This window comes from Papio anubis, chromosome 2, assembly GCF_008728515.1.
Source record: "Papio anubis isolate 15944 chromosome 2, Panubis1.0, whole genome shotgun sequence".
NCBI lineage: Eukaryota > Metazoa > Chordata > Mammalia > Primates > Cercopithecidae > Papio > Papio anubis.
Genome location: NC_044977.1, coordinates 74,071,588 through 74,090,580, shown reverse-complemented (window position 1 = coordinate 74,090,580; position 18,993 = coordinate 74,071,588). Strand labels below are relative to the sequence as shown.

Sequence of the window (18,993 nt, the reverse complement as noted above, 5' to 3'; positions counted from 1 at the left end):
GAATAATTATAAGAATAATTCTAAGAGTGTTATAGAATAGGGATTGAAGGAAGGCCAGGCAAGGAGCCTGTTCAGGTATTATAAGGGTTTTGAGGAAAGATGATGAGGGCATTAAGTATATTTTCAGTGTTTGCTCTGCTATGTTCTCTGTAGCCACACTGAGTTGGTTACTTGTTGGAGCATCAGGAGCCTCTGTAAAATGAGGACAGTAGCCGTGCTGACATCATAGGGTTGGTGAAAGGATTCAATGAAAAAATGTCTGTCAATCACTTAGCACCACGTCTGATGTAGTTGGCCCTTAATATACACAGAAGTTTACAAGGTATTTGTTTAATAAAGACAGGTTCACTCCAAGAAATTTTATTAAGTACTTAATAACGTGTGCTTTGAGGTGTACACATGAGTACAACAGCGAAAAACATGAACAGGTAAATAACTGAACAAACTAATAATTTTAAGTACAATAATTGCCTGTAAAGAGAAATGGAGGATGCTAATTTTTAGCTCCGGTCAGGAAACTTTTTAAGTATTTTTCTGTATCTTTATTTAATAATCTTCTGATAATGAGTTAATTTAATATAAACTCAGATAAAATTTGTTGACAAAACTAAGAGATAAACCAAAATGAAATATCCGATTAGGATCCCAATCGCGCCTCCAGAGGTTAGTACCGCCCCTCACGACTCCTCCCTCCGCCATAGCCACGCCTCTTTTGGGTTTACAGTTCAGAATCACCCCGGCCTCATTCTACGGCTGCTCTCTCCTGGATCCCAGCCGAGGATCTTTTGCTCGCGAGAGTTCCTCCGTCTAGCTGCACACAACGCTGCCGCAGGAAACAGAGGTGAGAGAATTGCCGAGACTTAGCTCGACAACACTCCCCGAGGCCCCGCCCCTCCTCTCTGGCCCTCCTCTTGGCCCGGGTCTTGGGCGTTGCACGTGCAGTTGTTGTGGTTCTACGTCACGTGGTCCCGGAAGTGCACGATAGGCCCGCCTCAAAGATGGCGACGCCCACCGCGCGAGGACGTGATCCGCCTTTGCTCCGGCTTGGATTGTAGCCTTGACGAGGTCTGAGCGACCATGGACCGGCCGGGGTTCATGGCATCGCTGGTGGTGAGTGCGGGGCGGTGGGGTGGGTCGCTCAGAGTGCCGGCGTCCGGCATTGGAGCCGGTGGGGGTTCTCAGCATTGGCTGTCTTCCGGTTTTGCGCGCTGGACTGTCCTCGGGTTACTGGTAGCCAGGTCTGAGAAGGAGCGCGGGGCTCCCAGGCCACTGGCGGGCCTGGTATCAAGGCTGTGTCTGCACTGCCAGGTCGTAAGAGACAGGTGGGGGAAGGAAGGGGTACTTGACTCGTTGTCTTTTGCACACTCATTTACTTAAAAGAAAAAAGAGCTTCTATTATACACTGTTAACTACTCTTTTGGGAATTAAAGAACTGTAACACAACAACAAAAACCTTACTCAAGTCGCTCAAAGCCCTTGTATTCGATACTGCCTTATTGTGCTGCATCTCTTTTCAGTCTTAGAAAATAACATGTCCATCTGTTCATTCAATACATAATCTGCTATTTCTGCCTAGGCTTTGGAGAAATATTGATGAGCACACATAGCTAGCTCATCAGTAACGCTGCGGAGTCAATAGACAGGGTTAGCATTTAATTCCGTAGCAGAAAACTACAAGCATCAACATGCCTTAACAGAAAAAAACAAAAACAAACCAAAAAAAAAAAAAAAAAAACACCTTTACCAAATATTTTGGAGCCTCCAGTAGGGCATATTAGATACAGCAGTTCACAAGACAGAGTTTGGCTGCCTACGTTTTCATTGTGTGGAATGGGCAGTGACAGACAATAAATGATTTTAAAAATGATTTTCATAGGGAAAATGGAGGCCCACAGTGATTTATTCACTGAATTATCAAATTTTGGTGTTGCAGGTGTTGAGGATAGCATGGTGAACAAGATATACCTGCTCCTAAGGGTCAGGTGTTGGAGACAAAATAGTAAAATGACTGTTGGGATAAATAACAGGTGGGCTAGGTTCAGCGTGTTAGGGGAATATATGGAAGTAGGGATGTCTTAGCCAGACTTGTAGGATGATAGCTTTAAATCTAGATTTGTTGAAACTTGTATAAGGTAGGTCTTAGAAATATAAAGAATAATATTACCGCCTTTTTTTTTTTTTTTTTGAAACGGAGTCTCACTCTTCGCCCAGGCTGGGGTGCAGTGGCGCCATCTCGACTCACTGCAAGCTCCACCTCCCGGGTTCAGGCCATTCTCCTGCCTCAGCCTCTCGAGTAGCTGGGACTACAGGTGCCCGCCACCAAACCCGGCTAATTTTTTGTGTTTTTAGTGGAGGTGGGGGTTTCACCGTGTTAGCCAGGCTAGTCTCGATCTCCTGACCTCGTGATCCATCCGCCTTGGCCTCCCAAAGTGCTGGGATTACAGGCGTGAGCCACCGCGTCCGGCCAATGTTACCGCTTTTAAGGAGCTTTCCTGTCTAGCTGGTGAGACAGTAGTAGTAGTTTGTCAGCTAACATTCCTGTACCAGGAACTGGGGTAAGCGCTTTACATACATTATCCCATTTAATTCTCACAATAATTGAAGTCTTATCCTAATTTTCCAAATGAGGAAACTGGGATACCAAGCGGTTAGATAAGTAGTTCAAAATCACACAAGTGAGATCCATTTCGTGTGTATAAGTATTGGAGCTCATATTCTAACCCAGGTGATGTCACTTGGGAGTCGTGCCCTTATCTGCTTCTTGATACTCTCAAGTCAGCAAAGTTTGCAATTGCTAAAACACAGGTGAGTGCTGCAGTTAACAAAATAATGGATTTAGTATATACTTAATTACAAAGTATGATACACATGCAGTATACTTTTTTCCCAATGTATTTATAGAGAGTAAAATTAGGATCAATAGGTGGAAGTTTCAAGAAACTAGATATCATTCCAGGTAAAGGAAAAACATTTTATTCATTCAGCACATGGTTGAATTTCCATGTATTCTGCCCACTGGGTATTGTGGTAGGCTTTGTGGATACAGTGGCAGATAACCCCATTTCAAGTAGGGAAGAAAGGCCAACAAAACAGTTGCAGTGAATAAGTGCTATGGAAAGAAATGAACTGAAGATGTGACAGAGTAGGGAAATATTGGTGAACCTCTTAGATGGAGTGACCAAGGAAAGCCATGAAGAGGTGACATTTCGGCTAAGACCTAAAAGATGGGAAGGGGCTTGAATTTTTGATGATCAGAGTGGGAGGTTCAGTCATGGGGAATGGCTGAAGTGGAAAGAGCTTAGCGTATTCAAGTGGTGAGGCCTAATGGGTAAGGATAACGTGGCAGGGGATGGTATGGGTGGGATAGGCAAAGCCAGCTGAAGTGGGGCTTTGTGGGCTAGGAAAAATAATTTGGATTTCTTCTGAAGTGTAATGGAAGCTATTGAAATGTTTTGTTATCAGAGTAGTACAGAAATGGAGTGGCTACTTTTTAATGTCTTGGAGTGCCTTTGAGACAGGGTGAACACTCCTGAGGGAGTTTGGTTTTGCTTACTACTGTGTTACCAGTACCTGGCACTATATAAGCACTCAGTACTACTTTGAATGAATGAAAAGCCGAGATGATTGCTGAAGTGTTGAAACTTGGATTTGAAGAATTAAATGAGATAACATTACACATGCACAGCAGAGCCTGGCAAGTAGCAGACATTGAAATGCTCCCTTCCTAAAGCTTCATGAAGAGGACTGAATAAGTAGTGAGCCTCTGGGATGTTTTCATTTGGAGCACAGAGTGGGCTATCCAGAAACAAAATCCTCAAATAGTACATTGATCAGTGTATACTTTTAGGAAAGCAACTGGAGCTAAGTATTAGCAACCTAAAGCTATTTATATTAATAACATTTAACTCAGTAAAGACAGAAGCTACTAAAACATGGGACAGAGGGGAAGAATTAGGCAAACAATGGGAAACCCGTTTCTTGGACTAGTCTGCAGCCGTAAAAAATAGTGCTTGTGAAGAGAATGTACTATAATTACATAGAAAATGCTTATGAGATAAAATTAAGAGGAAAATATTGCATATATGTACATTTGCTTGTGCCTAGTTAAAGCTATGTTAAAACCTATTCCATTCATGGGGAAAAAAAGCCAGATTGAAATACCCCAAAATAACACTTAAGTATTTTTGGTGGTAGGATTACATTGTGTAAGTCTGTTCTACTGCTGCTAACAAAGACATACCAAAGACTGGGTAATTTATAAAGGAAAGAGTCTTAATTGACTCACAGTTCCACGTGGCTGGGGAGGCCTCATAATGGTGTGGAAGGCAAAGGAAGAGCAAAGTCACATCTTCCCTGGTGGCAGACAGGAGAACATGTGCAGGGGAACTCCCTTTTATAAAACAATGAGATCTTGTGAGACTTATTCACTATCACCAGAATAGCATGGGAAAGACACACCCCCATGATTCAGTTACCTCCCACCAGATCCCTCCCACAACACATGGGAATTATAAGAGTTACAATTCAAGATGAGATTTGGGTGGGGACACAGAGCCAAACCATATCATTCCACCCCTGGTCTCTCCTGAATCTCATGTCCTCACATTTCAAAACCAATCATGCCTTCTCAACAGTCCCCAAAGTCTTAACTCATTTTAGCATTAACTCAAAAGTCCATAGTCCAAAGTCTCATCTGAGACAAGGCAAGTCCCTTCTGCCTATGAGCCTGTAAAATCAAAAGCAAGTTTATTACTTTCTAGATACAGTGGGGTTACAGGTATTGAGTAAATACACCTATTGCAAATGGGAGAGATGGGCCAGAATGATGGGGCTGCAGGCCCCATGCAAGTCTGATATTCAACAGGGCAGTCAAATCTTAAAGCTCTGAAATGATCTCCTTTGACTCCATGTCTTACATCCAGGTCATGCTGATACAAGAGGTGGGTTCCCATGGTTTTGGGCAGCTCTGCCCCTGTGGCTTTGCAGGGTACAGCTCCCCTCCTGGCTGCTTTCATGGGCTGGCATTCAGTGTCTGTGGCTTTTCCAGGCACAGGGTGCAAGCTGTCGGTGGATCTACCATTCTGGGGTCTGGAGGACAGTGGCCCTCTTCTCACAGCTCCACCAGGTGATGTCCTGGTGGGGACTCCCCTATTGGGACAGCCACATTTCCCTTCCACACTGCCCCAGTAGAGGTTTTCCAGGAGAGCCCTGCCCCTGCAGCACACCTCTGCCTGGACATCCTGACGTTTCCATACATCATCTGAAATCTAGGCAGAGGTTCCCAAACTTCAGTTCTTGTCTTCTGCACACCCACAGTACCAATACCACGTGGAAGCTGTCAAGGCTTGGGGCTTGCATCCTTCAAAGCCATGACCTGAGCTCTACCTTGGCCCTTTCTAGCCATGGCTGGGACACAGGGCATCAAGTCCTGAGGCTGCACATAGCAGGAGGGCCCTGGACCCAGCCCAGGAAACCATTTTTTCCCTCCTAGGCCTCCGAGCCTGTGATGGGAGGGGCTGCCATGAAGGTCTCTGACATGCCCTGAAGACATTTTCCCCATTATCTTGTCAATTAACATTTGGCTCCTGGTTATTTATGCAAATTTCTGCAGCCATCTTGAATTTTTCTCCAGAAAATGGGTTTTTCTTTTTTTACCACTTCATCAGGCTGCAAATTTTCCAAACTTTTATGCTCTGTCACGTCTAGGATGCTTTGCCACTTAGAAATTTCTTCTGTCAGATACCCTAAATCATCTCTCTCAAGTTCAAAGTTTCACAAATCTCTAGGGTGGAGCAAAATGCTGCCAGTCTCTTTGCATAGCAAGAGTGACCTTTACTCCAGTTACCAACAAGTTCCTCATCTCCATCAGAGCCCACCTTAGCCTGGATTTTATTGTCCATATCACTATCAGCATTTTGGTCAAAGCCGTTCAATTTTCTAGGAAGTGCCAAACTTTCCCACATCTTCCTGTCTTCTGAGCCCTCCAAACTGTCCCAGACCCTGCCTTTTACCCATTCCAGAGTCACTCCCACATTTTCAGGTATGTTTATAGTAGCATCCTAGTCTGGGTACCAGTTTACTGTATTAGTCTGTTCTCACAGTGCTGATAAAGACATACCCAAGACTGGGTAATTTATAAAGGGAAGAGGTTTAATGGACTTCCAGTTCCACATGGCTGGTGGAGGGGCCTCACAATCTAGAAGGCAAGGGAGGAGCAAAGTCATGTCTTACATGGCTTCAGATGAGAGCATGTGCAGGGTAACTCCCCTTTATGAGATCATCAGTTCTTGTGAGACTTATTCGCTATCACCAGAACAGAATGGGAAAGACCTGCCACCATGATTCAGTTACCTCCCACCAGGTCCCTCCCACAACATGTGGGAATTATGGGAGCTACAATTCAAGATGAGATTTGGGTGGGGACCCAGAGCCAAACCATTTCATATGTGTTCTTTTTTTTTTTTTTTGTGATAAGGTCTTGCTCTGTTGCCCAGGCTGGAGTGCAGTGGCGCTGTCTCAGCTAAAGTGATCCTCTCACCTCAGCCTCCTGAGTAGGTGGGACTAGAGACATGCACCAACCACACCTGGCTAATTTTTTTAATTAAAAAGTTTCTTTTTTTGTAGAGACAAGGTCTTGCCATGTTACCCGATTTGATCTTGAACTACTGGCCTCAAGCAATCCTCCTGGCTCGGCATCAAAGTGCTAGGATTACAGGCATGAGCCACTGAGCTCAGCCCATGTTGTTGTTATAATTTTTAGAACTTTTTTTTTTTTTGTAGGCAGAGGTTTCTTGTAGAGAGAGGTTTCACAGGTATGAGCCACCACACCTGGCTGACCCTAAGAATTTTTGTCAAAACATTAAAAACGCTTTGGTTGTAAATATATAGGGGAAAAGTTGCAAAGCTGATATTTACTTAGTACACTGTAATTAAAAACATTAGAAACATTAATAACTTAATTTTTTGGACAAAACCTTATCAATAGTAGTTTGAACATTTGCTTGTGTTCTCATTATGTATTACAGATGAAGCATCTTTTTATGCCTTGGCAAGTTGTCATACTGCTTTCTCAGTTCGGATCAACTTCTAACATTTTATTTTTTGTGCTTTCCATGTTGTGAGTTCCTTTATTGTGAAGACTTGCTGGCATAACTTACTCTGGGACATTTTCATCCTTTTCATTGCAACTACTTTCCTCATTTATGTTAAGTTTGCTCTCACTTATTTTTTCTAGTTACTTATCTAGATTAATGACAGCAGTGTGAGTATTTCCATGGCCAGCTGTTTCTTCTGTAACACTATTTATGTTTGATTTTCATTTAACTTTGTGTTACCACTTTGCATTTTGTTTTTGCATTTTCATCTTTGTTCATCAATTTTCTATCTATTTTTATAAAATGCCCTGTACATTTATTACTAGGAGATGAGGTAACACAACTATTTACTTTGCTGTCTGTGCATGAACTGAGTAATATGCAGTGACTTCTGTTAATTGCATTGTGATTTGTAGACTGAACAAGTGGTAACATTTACACTTTATCCAGTTACTCATAGTTAATATGCTGTGGTAACTGAAATTTGCCCTGGTTTGTTGGGAGATTCATGTTATTTAAGTAAATCATGGTAGCTGAAATTAATGTATGTAGGTACCATGCAAAGTGAGGACCACTTGTAGTGTTTTTTTTTTTTTTTTTTTTTTCTTTTTCCTGTTTTTAGTGAGATGATTTTTGGCTGTCATCTGGGGAACTTTTTCATAATACTTGGGTGTCTTCTCACTGGACCTACACTTCTGCTGAGAACCACTGGCAGGCAGTAGGAGACTTGAGAACAATATGGGTTATGATGGGAGGGGTTCTTGGGTGGAGTGAAGAAAGGTAATATGAATGAAGTATTGGGTATACTATTAAAAGAGGTTTTCTGTGTTTTTTTGTTGTTCTTGTTTTGCCTCATATCTTTTCTGGATAGTGGCCTCCTAGTTTTCAATTTGTAGTAAAGGGTATCTTTGAAGTAAAGATTATCTCCAAATTTATAAGAAATTGAGAATTATGCTTCTCTTTCTCAGGACTTGTGTGACTTGTTTCTTTTTGGCATTTATGTCAGAGTGAGCAAGTCTTCCCTTTTTACTTGCTTTTGTGTTGAGCAAGAAATTATCTAAACACAAGTATATTCCAAATTTTGCTCAGCCTGTGGAGCATGCAAAGCACTGCTTGGAGACCACCAATATGCAAGGACCACAGTTGAGAACCACCGCTGTGATGGAGGCATTTTTTTGTGCATCTCTAGTACCCAGAGATGGGACTACCTTTTTTTTCTCATTTTTCTTCCTGTTTAAGAAAGACATACTTGGGAAGTTTTAGTATTTGATAACTTAGCTGTAAGTGACTTGTTAATGTGCTTTTGTTACCACTTCCAAACCTTACTACTACATGTTGAAAGTTGCTTTAAATATTAAATCTTTTGTAATACAAAATTTGAGTAACGTTAATTAAATTCCAAATAAAGGAAAGATAAAAGTTTCACCCACAATTATCTCACCCCCCACAAGGCAGCTTTTACACGCCTAACCAGATACATTTGTTGGCCTTTGCTCTGTTATTTGGAGTTGAATTCCTCAAAAATATGGTCCCCCACCTTCATGGATTTAGAGTCTAGTAGGGGGCAGATGCTATACAAAACTTAATTATGTAATTCCACTTGCTGGTAAAACTTAACTGTTTACTGAGCACTTTAAAAGTGTGTATGCAACTTTTTCATAGCTGAGGTCATATAGGTACAATTTTATAGTTTACTTAAAAAATTAACATATAAGTTTGAATACAAGAATCATAAAGCAATTTGAACACTAGTATTTCTCTTAAGTTTTTGAAGTTGATGCTGAATGTTCCTGTCATGCATTGCATGATTTGGTTTCTGTTGAGTCAGTTCACTGGGGATTCTTGTCCAGAGAGCAGAATTTGAAAAGAGCTTTTAATTCATTATTGCTAGTGAAAATTTGGATTTACAGATTTTAATATATGAATTTGTCAGTTGAGTTGAATATAGGAATGTCATCTTCAGTCTTTGGTAAAGTACTCTAGGCTTTTGCATGGTTTTTAGTATTTGCATGTCAGTATTGGTAACAGCAAGCTTTGAAGGATGTTTATAGTAACATAATTCTAAAAATAATAGTTCCTGTTTATTGATATTTGATTAAGGGCCAGGCATTTTGCTAACCGTATAACAGGTTCATCTAATTGTGTTTAGTTCTCATTTATTTAATTCTCAAAAACTGTGAAGTGTAGGTACTCTTTTCCCTGTTTCATGTGTCAAGAAACACAGGCTTGGAGAAGTTAAATAGTTCTACTAAGAAGACTTGATATGGTTTGGCTGTGTCCCCACCCAAAATTTCATCTTGAATTGTAATCCCCATAATCCCCATGTGTCAAGGACGAGACCAAAGGTGGAGGTAATTGGATCATGGGACGATTTCCCCCATGATGTTGAGTGAGTCTCATGAGATCTGATGGTTTTATAAGTATCTGGCATTTCCCCTCTTTCAGTCACTGTGTCCTGCTGCCCTGTGAAGAAGGTGCCTGCTTCTCCTTTGCTTTCTGGCATGATTGTAAGTTTTCTGAGGTCTCCCCAGCAATGCGGAGCTGTTAGTCAACTAAACACTCTTTTCTTTATACATGACCCAGTCTCGGGTATTTCTTTTTTTTTTTTTTTTTTTTTTTTTTGAGACGGAGTCTCGCTCTGTCGCCCAGGCTGAAATGCGGTGGCCGGATCTCAGCTCACTGCAAGCTCCGCCTCCCGGGTTTACGCCATTCTCCTGCCGCAGCCTCCTGAGTAGCTGGGAATACAGGCGCCCGCCACCTCGCCCGGCTAGTTTTTTGTATTTTTTAGTAGAGACGGGGGTTTCACCGTGTTAGCCAGGATGGTCTTGATCTCCTGACCTCGTGATCCGCCCATCTCGGCCTCCCAAAGTGCTGGGATTACAGGCTTGAGCCACCGCGCCTGGCCAGTCTCGGGTATTTCTTCATAGCTGTGTGAGAGCAGACTAATACAAAGACCAAGTTGAAAATGAAGTTATATCTCGTTGATGCCAAAGCTGTGTTCTTAGGCAGTACTTAATTTGAAATAATTCCTGGAGAAATGGAAGAATAATCAAGTCAGATTCTGGAACCATTATTATTGTATTCTTGAGAATACTCTCACTAAAACAAAACAAAACAAAACTGAGCAATCACAGTTCTTTCCATTAGGAGGTAATAGTAAGCAAAGGTTTCTGGAGAAGTCCCCCTGAATATTCTACAAAGTGGTCAGGGCGGCTGGGGAATGCTGGGAAGAATAGCAGCTAGTAGCTAACCCTGGCTTTTGGTTGTCACAGGTGCGGTGGCAGACCAGAACAGGGACCACCGAGCAGTGCTTGACTGCAAGATTTTTTCTGAACATTTCATCTTTTTACAAAGTGTTATCTCATCATCCCACGTTTCTGTTTTAGTAACCCTGCTACGTAAGAGACACTGGGTTAGATATTTAGGAAGACAGAGGTGACTGACTGATTTGGTTTCTACTCTGAAGGATCTTCATGTCAGACATCATGGTTAGTACCAAAAGCGAAATATAAACAACGTTGTATGCTAGAGTCAAGGACATAGCATTTAATTCTGACTGGAAAATTGGGAAAGGCTTTATGAGGAATGTGGCTTTGGGTTGCAGCTTAAGAACCAAGAGGATTTTGTCAGGGGCATGTGTGTGCATGTGTGTATGTATTGAGGTGGAGGTGATGGTGGTCTACTGGCTGCAACAGGCAGGAGACAAGGATTAGAAGGGAATTTTAGGCCGGGCGTGGTGGATTATGCCTGTAATCCCAACACTTTGGGAGGACAAGGCGGGCAGATCACCTGAGGTTGGGAGTTTGAGACCGGCCTGACCAACATGGAGAAAACGCGTCTCTACTAAAAATACAAAAAACTAGCCGGGCGTGGTGGCTCATGCCTGTAATCCCAGCTACTCAGGAGGCTGAGGCAGGAGAATTGCTTGAACCTGGGAGGTGGAGGTTGCAGTAAGCCAAGATCGTGCCATTGCACTCCAGCCTGGAAAACAAGCGCGAAACTCTGTCTAAAAAAAAAAAAAAAAGAAGGAATTTTAGACTGAGGGAAAAACCTAAGCAAAAGCACAGGAATGAGAATTTTTAAGGAAACAGCTGGGTGCAGTGGCTCATGCCTGTAATCCCAGCACTTTGGGAGGCCAAGGCAGGTGGATCACCTGAGGTCAGGAGTTCAAGACCAGCCTGGCCAACAGGGTGAAACTCTGCTTCTACTAAAAATATAAAAATTAGCCAGTCATTGTGGTGTGTGCCTGTAGTCTCAGCTACTCCAGAGGCTGAGTCAGGAGAATCGCTTGAACCTGGGAGGCAGAGGTTGCACTGAGCCGAGATCATGCCACTGTACTCCAGACTGGGTGACAGAGCGAGACTCCATCTCAAAGAAGTTGTTTCAGGACATGTTTGAGATGTTCGAGTAGTCAGATTGGTTGAAAACTCCAAGGTCTATAGAGGGTGAAGCTGCAGAGGAGGCAGCTTAGGGTCAGTGGGTTGAGGTTCTTAGTTACCATTTGCTGAGTGGCTTTTATGTATCAAGTACAACCAGTAAATTAGAGATTTTTTTTTTTTCCAGGGGAAGCATTAATTTTGAATGGCTTAGCTTTTATATATTTGTAATATTCATTACAAAACTTGAGCAAATAAAAGATTAACAAGATAGTAATAATATTTCTCATCCTGAATGTCTTTCCACAGAGGCAATAACTTCTAGCAATTTACTGTTTATGCTTCCAGATTTCTAATTATGCATATACAAATAGTTACACTTTTTTTAAGATGGGATTATATAGCATGTTTTGTTTTATAGCTAATTTGATTAAGAATATAGTGTATGTTTCTGTGCCAATAAGTATGGATTGACCTTTTTTTTTTTTTTTTTTTAATTAGAGACAGGATCTTGCTCTGTTGCGCAAGCTGGAGTGCTGGGCAGTGGCGTGATCATAGCTTATTGCAATCTCACACTCCTGGGCCCCAGTGAGCATCCCATCTCAGCCTCCCAGCAGCTAGGACTGCAGACATGAGCCACTGCACCCAGCCTACCTTGTTGTTTTTAAAGGCTGTGTAGCAATTCATTATTTGTGTATAACTTAATTTACTTAACAAGACCCCAGTGGATGGACTTTGAGGCTGTTTTCAATTTTTTTATTATTACAGAAGTGGTGTAGTAGACATTCTTGTATATTTGTGCATTTATTTCTATGGAAGAAATGCTTAGAAATAAAATTAACTGGGTCAAAGGGTTTGATAATTTAAAATGTTCATTTTGCCAAATTGTCCTCCAGTAGATTATGGTAATGTTTTTATTAACAGTGCCCATACCCATTCTTCATATTTTAAATTTTTTCTAATTGGGAAAACATTTTGTTTTTATTTGATAATTAATGATGGAGAATCATATTTTCAAATTTTTGTTAGTCATTTATATTTTTCTTTTGGGAATTGCCTGATCCTGTCTTTTGCTATTTTTTAAAAAAGTTCAGTGTACCTTTTTAGTGCCTTCTAAAATATAGATAGTAACCCTTTATTAGAGCCATTGAGTGCCTCCCATTAATATGTGCTGGTGCTGGGAACATATTAGTAAACAAAGCAGATAAAGATCTTATGGTTTAATTGGACTGGTACTGAACAAATGGTCAGAGACAAAACTATGTAATTAAAATTGTGTTCAGTGCTTGGCAAGAGGATCTAAACCTGAATTGGAGATTAGGGGACATCTGTATGAAGTCCTTGAAATGAGGAAGATCAGATGATTTAGAGGAAAAGATCCAGGTGGAAAGAAAGGACTGAGCAAAGGGCACATACTACAAGTTTTGGGAGCTGGAGGGGCTCCAGAATTTCCAGAGCCTGGAAGGCTGTGCTAGGGTTTTCTTCATCCTCGGGGCTGTTGGAAAGTTTGGAAGATTTATAGGCTGGAGAGTGGCAAGATGAAATTTGGATTTTATGAAAATGATTAGTACAGAGAGGCAGCGAGCACTGCAGGGAGAAGGAATGGGCAGTAGGGAAGGCGACAAGTATGTCAGAAAACAGAAGTGGCAGTTCTGCAGTGAGGAAGATGGTGACTCAGGTCATGGGTGGCCACTTCATTGTGAAGGAAACCGAGACTGTCAGGGAAGTGTTTCCCTTGAGAAGCCATGTTAATATTAAGGCTGGTTCTTCTTAGCTGTCATTTAGGCCCGTGACCTGTGTTGATTTTGCTTAAATTACGCAGATGATTCGGTTTTGTCCTAGAGGGACAGCGGTGATGCTGTTTTTATGGTGTGCCCTCCTCCTTTTGAGAAAAAAAGTTTTATGGCATGTAATTCCGACCTATCACTTCTCAGAGTAGTTGCAGAGCACTAATTAGGCACTTCCTCTCTACAGCCTGCCAACACTTCATACATTTATTAACTTAAGGTAGAGACATGTATTTTATCTATAAGATATTGAGGTCTCAATACATTGTGATGCTCTAGCAAGATTTGCTGGTTATCTGGGTTATGTCCTATTTCTTTGGATTTTTTCTAGTTAGAATTTTTCAGTATAAGCTATCATAAATTATGAAACGAATCACTTGCCTGATAACTTTCTGATAAATGATTATAACAAAATAAAATTTTCAGGCCAAAGAATAAGAGTTTGATAGAGTTCTTTATAATTAGGTTGTTACTGGCTTATATATTTTTTACTTATTTACATACAAAACAATATTGATATAGGCATTAAGGTTTTTGTTTAAATCTGAAGTATGTGGTTGTGTGGCTAAATATATAGGTATTCTTATTCTTCAGGTTCTCTGTTAGCCGGTTTTTTTTTTTTTTTTTCAGTCTCATGAATTTAAATGACATTTGAGTTAAATAGAAGTTTGAAATCGATAGAAGCGATTGGTAATCCTTGAGTCATGTTTTACCAGACAAGTAGATTGAATGTGGTCATTTTTTTCCTCAGAAGTTAAGAATTGTGATGAAAGAAAGGTTAGATAATCAATACATGTAAAGTAGCCAACTGGATTAAAAGAGTAATTATTGATTAAAATTTAGCAGTAGATAGTGTTTCTCTGAATCCTCTCCTAAGATTAAAGAGAAAATGAGAGGGAAGTGCAGCATGTTTTTAAATAATCTAGTCACATGAGACATTTTCACCAGGATTCTATTCTCTCTGTATTTTGAGAAAACGAAGAGGCAGGCAAAATGTTTACTTACCAAATTATTATTAGAGACGAGGTCTCCCTGTGTTGCCCAGGCAAGCATAGTGGCTATTCATGGGCACAATCATAGCTCACTGTAATCTCAAACTCCTGGGCTCAAGCGATCCTCCTGCCTCAGCCTCCCAGGTAGCTGTGATTACAGGTACGTACCACCGTGCCTGGCTCTACTTACTGAATTTTATAAAAATCCTGAAACAAGAAGTAAGAAGAATTTTGACGATTGGCCTTTTTGCTTTCCTGCATTACTTGTGAACTTTTTGCCGTAACTTAGGGAAGGCCACCTTTATGTCCAGAAAGAAATCCCACATTATTGGATATTCTTTTGGTACTACTTGGTTTCTCTACTGGCACATCTCTGTGCCCTTTTGGGTGATGTCTTCTTAGGTAATTTGCAGAGTAGAACTTCAGGGTCTTTGGGCTTCTTTCATGTCTTTGGGCTGATCGTGAAGTATAGTATTACCATTTGTAGTAATGTACTTGTCTAGTGTAAATTAATTTTTAATAACCTGTGCTAGTTAATTTGAAAATAGGTATTGGATTTATCATTAAAGTATTTCATTTTTCCAGTTAACTCCTGGGATGGTTTTATGGTGAGCGGTAAGTAAAGCAGATAGTATTTGCTAGGTACTAAGCTTTGTGAACTTAAAGGATGGAAACAATCAGTTTAAACTTCGGTTGTATGTTTGAATAATACTGATTCTTTTTTTTCCTTTGTCATGAAATGTATAGTTTAAAAATGTATATTTTTACTTTTTGAATTTGAATTCACATGGTTCTGATTTCAAAATATAGCAAAAATTAGCAATTCAGTTAAAAAATTGTATAGGAAAGTTTCCTCTATAGTGCATTTGTCTGCCTACTGTAAACTGATTTTAACTCACATCTTTAAATGATGCCTTTAGATCTGGGTGATCTTTTCATATCAGAACAAATGTTGTGTTTTTGTCTTTTTCACTAATAAGTAGTGCATGTGTATTGACTTTTTTGAGACCTACATTTTGAAACAACTAATGATCCTTGTGAATCTAGATCTGTATTTTAATAATCACACATGTAAGGATTCATACGTATTAGCCTTTCTTTGATGCTCTTTGTGTTCATATTTTTTCAATTTGTTTTCTTTGACTAAGGTGTAATGAGTTTAAACATATTCTACATACGTGTCACTATAATCATGAGGTACAGAGTTAGTTCTTAATCAGTTTTTTTTTCCCCAAAATCCATTTAGCAGGAATTAATCAGTTTTTAAAGTACAGCTTCCCCAAAGCAACATGGTATCTCTTGGGAGATGACTAGTTTGGGCCAGATTTTAATTTGCTTCAGAAATTTAGCTCTTTAAAAAAAATCAATTTATTCACTTGATTAAAAAATTATCAAGGAATTTTCAAAGACATTTAAAGCCGAAGAGAATACTATATGAGTTCTTAGATGTGTGATTATTAAAATACAGATCCAGATTCACAGAGTTCATAAGCTGTTTCAAAATTCCAGTCTGAAAGGAGTCAATTCGGATTCACTGCTTATTGGTTAAGACAACAGTATAACATTTGGTCTGATGTGAAAAGATAAAGATAAATTGTTAAAAAAAACAACAACAAAGTACTGAATAGTGCATATTGTACATCATCTTTTCTTTTTAAAGAAAATGAAACTATATGTTCATACATGCTTGTGTATGTTTAAAGTAACTTTGGAAGTATACAGCAAGAAACCAATAAAAGTGGTTTACCTGAGTTATTAGGAACAAGGTTGGAAGGAGACTTTGAGCTGTTGACCTTTTTTTGAAGTTTATTTGTTGCTCTTGTTGGCTATTTATTTGTTTTTAAGACACAGGGTCTTGCTGTCACCTATGCTGGAGTGCGGTGGCAGGATCATAGCCACTGAACCCTTGAACTCCTAGGCTGAAGTGATCCTTGTTCTTCAGCCTCCCAAGTAGCTGGAACTACGGGCATGTGCCACCATCCCCAGCTTAATTTTTTATTTTTTGTAGTGATGATGTCTCACTATGTTGCACAGGCTGGTCTCGAACTCCTGGCCTCAAGTAATCCTCCCAGTTCTGTCTCCCATACTGCTGGGAGGCATGAGCCATTACATCTGGCTTTTTTTTTTTTTTAGCTTTTTGAACCATGTGAGTACTGTATTAACAATGAATTTAAATTTTGTTTAAAAATTTTTTTATTAAAATTTGATTTAAAAAGAAAATTTAATATAAAGTTTACAACTTAAAAATATAGCACAATAATGGCTATTTTCTCAGGAAAACTTCTAGATTTAGACTGAAGGTCCTTTGTGCTGTAGAAGTTGTGGACTGAAAGGAATGAGAAATGTGCTTTAAAGACTGTCTTTTTCCTATCTTTGCCCCCAAGTGGCAGAGGGCTTATTTTGTTGTAACCTTTTTTTTTTTTTCTTTTTCTTCCCTCTTTTGTTTTCAAAGGCTGGTGGGGTAGCAGGTGTTTCTGTTGACTTGATATTATTTCCTCTGGATACCATTAAAACCAGGCTGCAGAGTCCCCAAGGATTTAATAAGGCTGGTGGTTTTCGTGGAATATATGCTGGTGTTCCTTCTGCTGCTGTTGGATCCTTTCCTAATGGTAAAAAATTATATTCTCACTTCTGTAAAGCCATGATAAGATTGGATTTTCAGAATGGTGTGTGGTCTTACCCACATAGAATTCCTTGTGTGTTGAAGCTTATCTTCTGAATTTACTTCTTTAACCTGTTGTTATTATTTTTTATTTATTTTAGTCAGGGTCTCACTTTGTCGCCCAGGTGGGAGTGCAGTGGTGAGATGATAGCTCACTGTAACCTTGACCTCCAGGCTCAAGCCGTCCTCCTACCTCAGCCCCCTAAGTAGCTGGAACTACAGGCGTGCACCACCATGCCCGGCTAATTTTTCTGTTTTTTGTAGAGAATGGGTTTTGTCATGTTGTCTAGGCTGGTCTTGAACTCCTAGGCTCAAGCAATCTGTCCACCTTGGGCTGCCAGAGGCTGGGATTATGGTAGTCATGAGCCACTGTGCTGGGCCTAACCCATTATTTTTGACTCAGATAGTGTTATAGATTCTATTTTGATATATTTGTAATAGGAAAAAAAAAGCAATCTTTAAAAAATGGTTTTTGTTAAAATTTCCAGCTAGAATCCTTAAAGTGTTATTTTAATGTTGTGATTCCTCAGAACAATCATTCTCAACTTTGCCTGCACATTAGAATCTACTGGGAAGCCTTAACAAGTACTGATGTCCTGTGTCACCCTAGAAGTTTAATTGGTCTAGGCTTTGCCTGAGTATCAGGAGTTTTAATAACTTCCAAGGTGACTCCGATGTGAAGTCAGGTTTGATGATAGCTGCTTTGGAGCATCTTAGAGAGCAGGCATTAAACATTTCTATCCTAATTAAATTGCTCTTAGATGATGCAAGTGTTTCTCACTAATGATCTCCTGGATACTCTCCTTCCAGTGTCATTTGTTTTGGTTCTAAAGTCATGTTATGTGACTTATGACGCTCTTACCCTTTAGTCAGTGTAATCTGTTTTGTTTAATCTGCTTCTTGGTATACTGTTTGCAGATACTTATTTTAATTGTTTACTGTTGGATGCCTCTAGTGGCCTCCAAAAGTAAACTAAAGCAACAAAACAAAAAAATCACCACACATAAGACACACCCACAAAACCATAGCTCTAGAAGATTCTTAAATTCTAGGGTTTGCTTTCATTTTTCACAGGATGATTCATGAGAATTTTTTTCTCTTATGTTAACCTGACATTTAAATGTTCAATCTGTGAGCATAGCATTCATACAAAGATTTGTAGTGCAAAGAGAAAAATAGTATTTCTGTTTCTTTTTTTCTCCTGCCCTTCCCCATCCCCCAGCCATCATTAGAATGGCAAACTGTTTTGGTCATCCTTGCATTTCTGTGTATATTAATACTTTGAGTAATTGTAACAAGTCGTTAACTGAGCATCCACTCCATGCCAAGCATAGTTTTAAGTATGTGAGAGGGTCATGGGTTCCCCAGTTTGTCCACTTTGGAATCACCTGATTACTGAAGAGCTTAAACAAATACAGTTGACCCTTGAACAATGTGGCGGTTAGGGGTGTCAACGCCCTGTGCAGTCAAAAATCGGAATATAACTTTTGACTTCCCCAAAACTTAACTACTGATAGCCTGCTGCTGCCTTAATGATAGCATAAACAGTTGAGTAGCACATACTTTGTATGTGTGTTAAGATATGTATTAACATATATTTATGTGTTTATTTATTTTTTTATTTTTTTATTTTTTTCAAGACAGAGTCTTGCTGTGTCACTGCCCAGGCTGGAGTGCAATGGCGTGATCTCAGGTCACTGCAACCTCCAATTCCTGGGTTCAAGTGATTCTCCTGCTTCAGCCTCCTGAGTAGCTGGGATTACAGGCACACGCCCCCACACCCGGCTAATTTTTTGTATTTTTAGTAGAGACAGGGTTTCACCATGTTATCCTGACCTCATGTGATCCGCCTGCCTTGACCTCTCAAAGTGCTGGGATTACAGGCGTGAGTCGCTGCTTCCGGCAAATGTTTTATATACTGTATTCTTACAATCAGGTAAGCTAGAGAAAAAATATTAAGAAAATTGTAAGGAAGAGAAAACGTATATTCAGTAAGTGGAAGTGGCTCATCATAAAGGTCTTCAGGTTGAGTAGGCTGAGGAAGAGGAGAAAAAAGGGGAGCTGGTCTTGGTGTCTCAGGGG

The 18,993-nt window shown here is 40.1% G+C and overlaps 1 protein-coding gene across 8 annotated transcripts in view; it reads left to right on the top strand.

Moving 5' to 3' along the window:
- The first annotated feature begins 729 nt into the window (after window positions 1-729).
- SLC25A26 (solute carrier family 25 member 26) overlaps window positions 730-18,993 on the top strand; it is a 163,787-nt gene continuing 145,523 nt past the window's right edge. For 5 of the 8 annotated variants that reach the window (XR_002520351.2, XR_002520350.2, XR_002520352.2 and 2 more), the window contains exons 1-2: window positions 769-1,110; window positions 16,702-16,858. Coding sequence is in view for 3 of the 8 variants with exons in the window: in XM_021934253.2 (XP_021789945.1) it covers window positions 1,078-1,110; window positions 16,702-16,858 (190 nt within the window). In the remaining 5 variants the exon portion in view is untranslated. Of the gene's footprint in view, window positions 1,111-9,985; window positions 10,583-16,701; window positions 16,859-18,993 lie in introns of those variants that run through there. The other 3 variants (XM_021934254.2, XM_021934257.2, XR_002520353.2) reach the window with 3 other exon arrangements.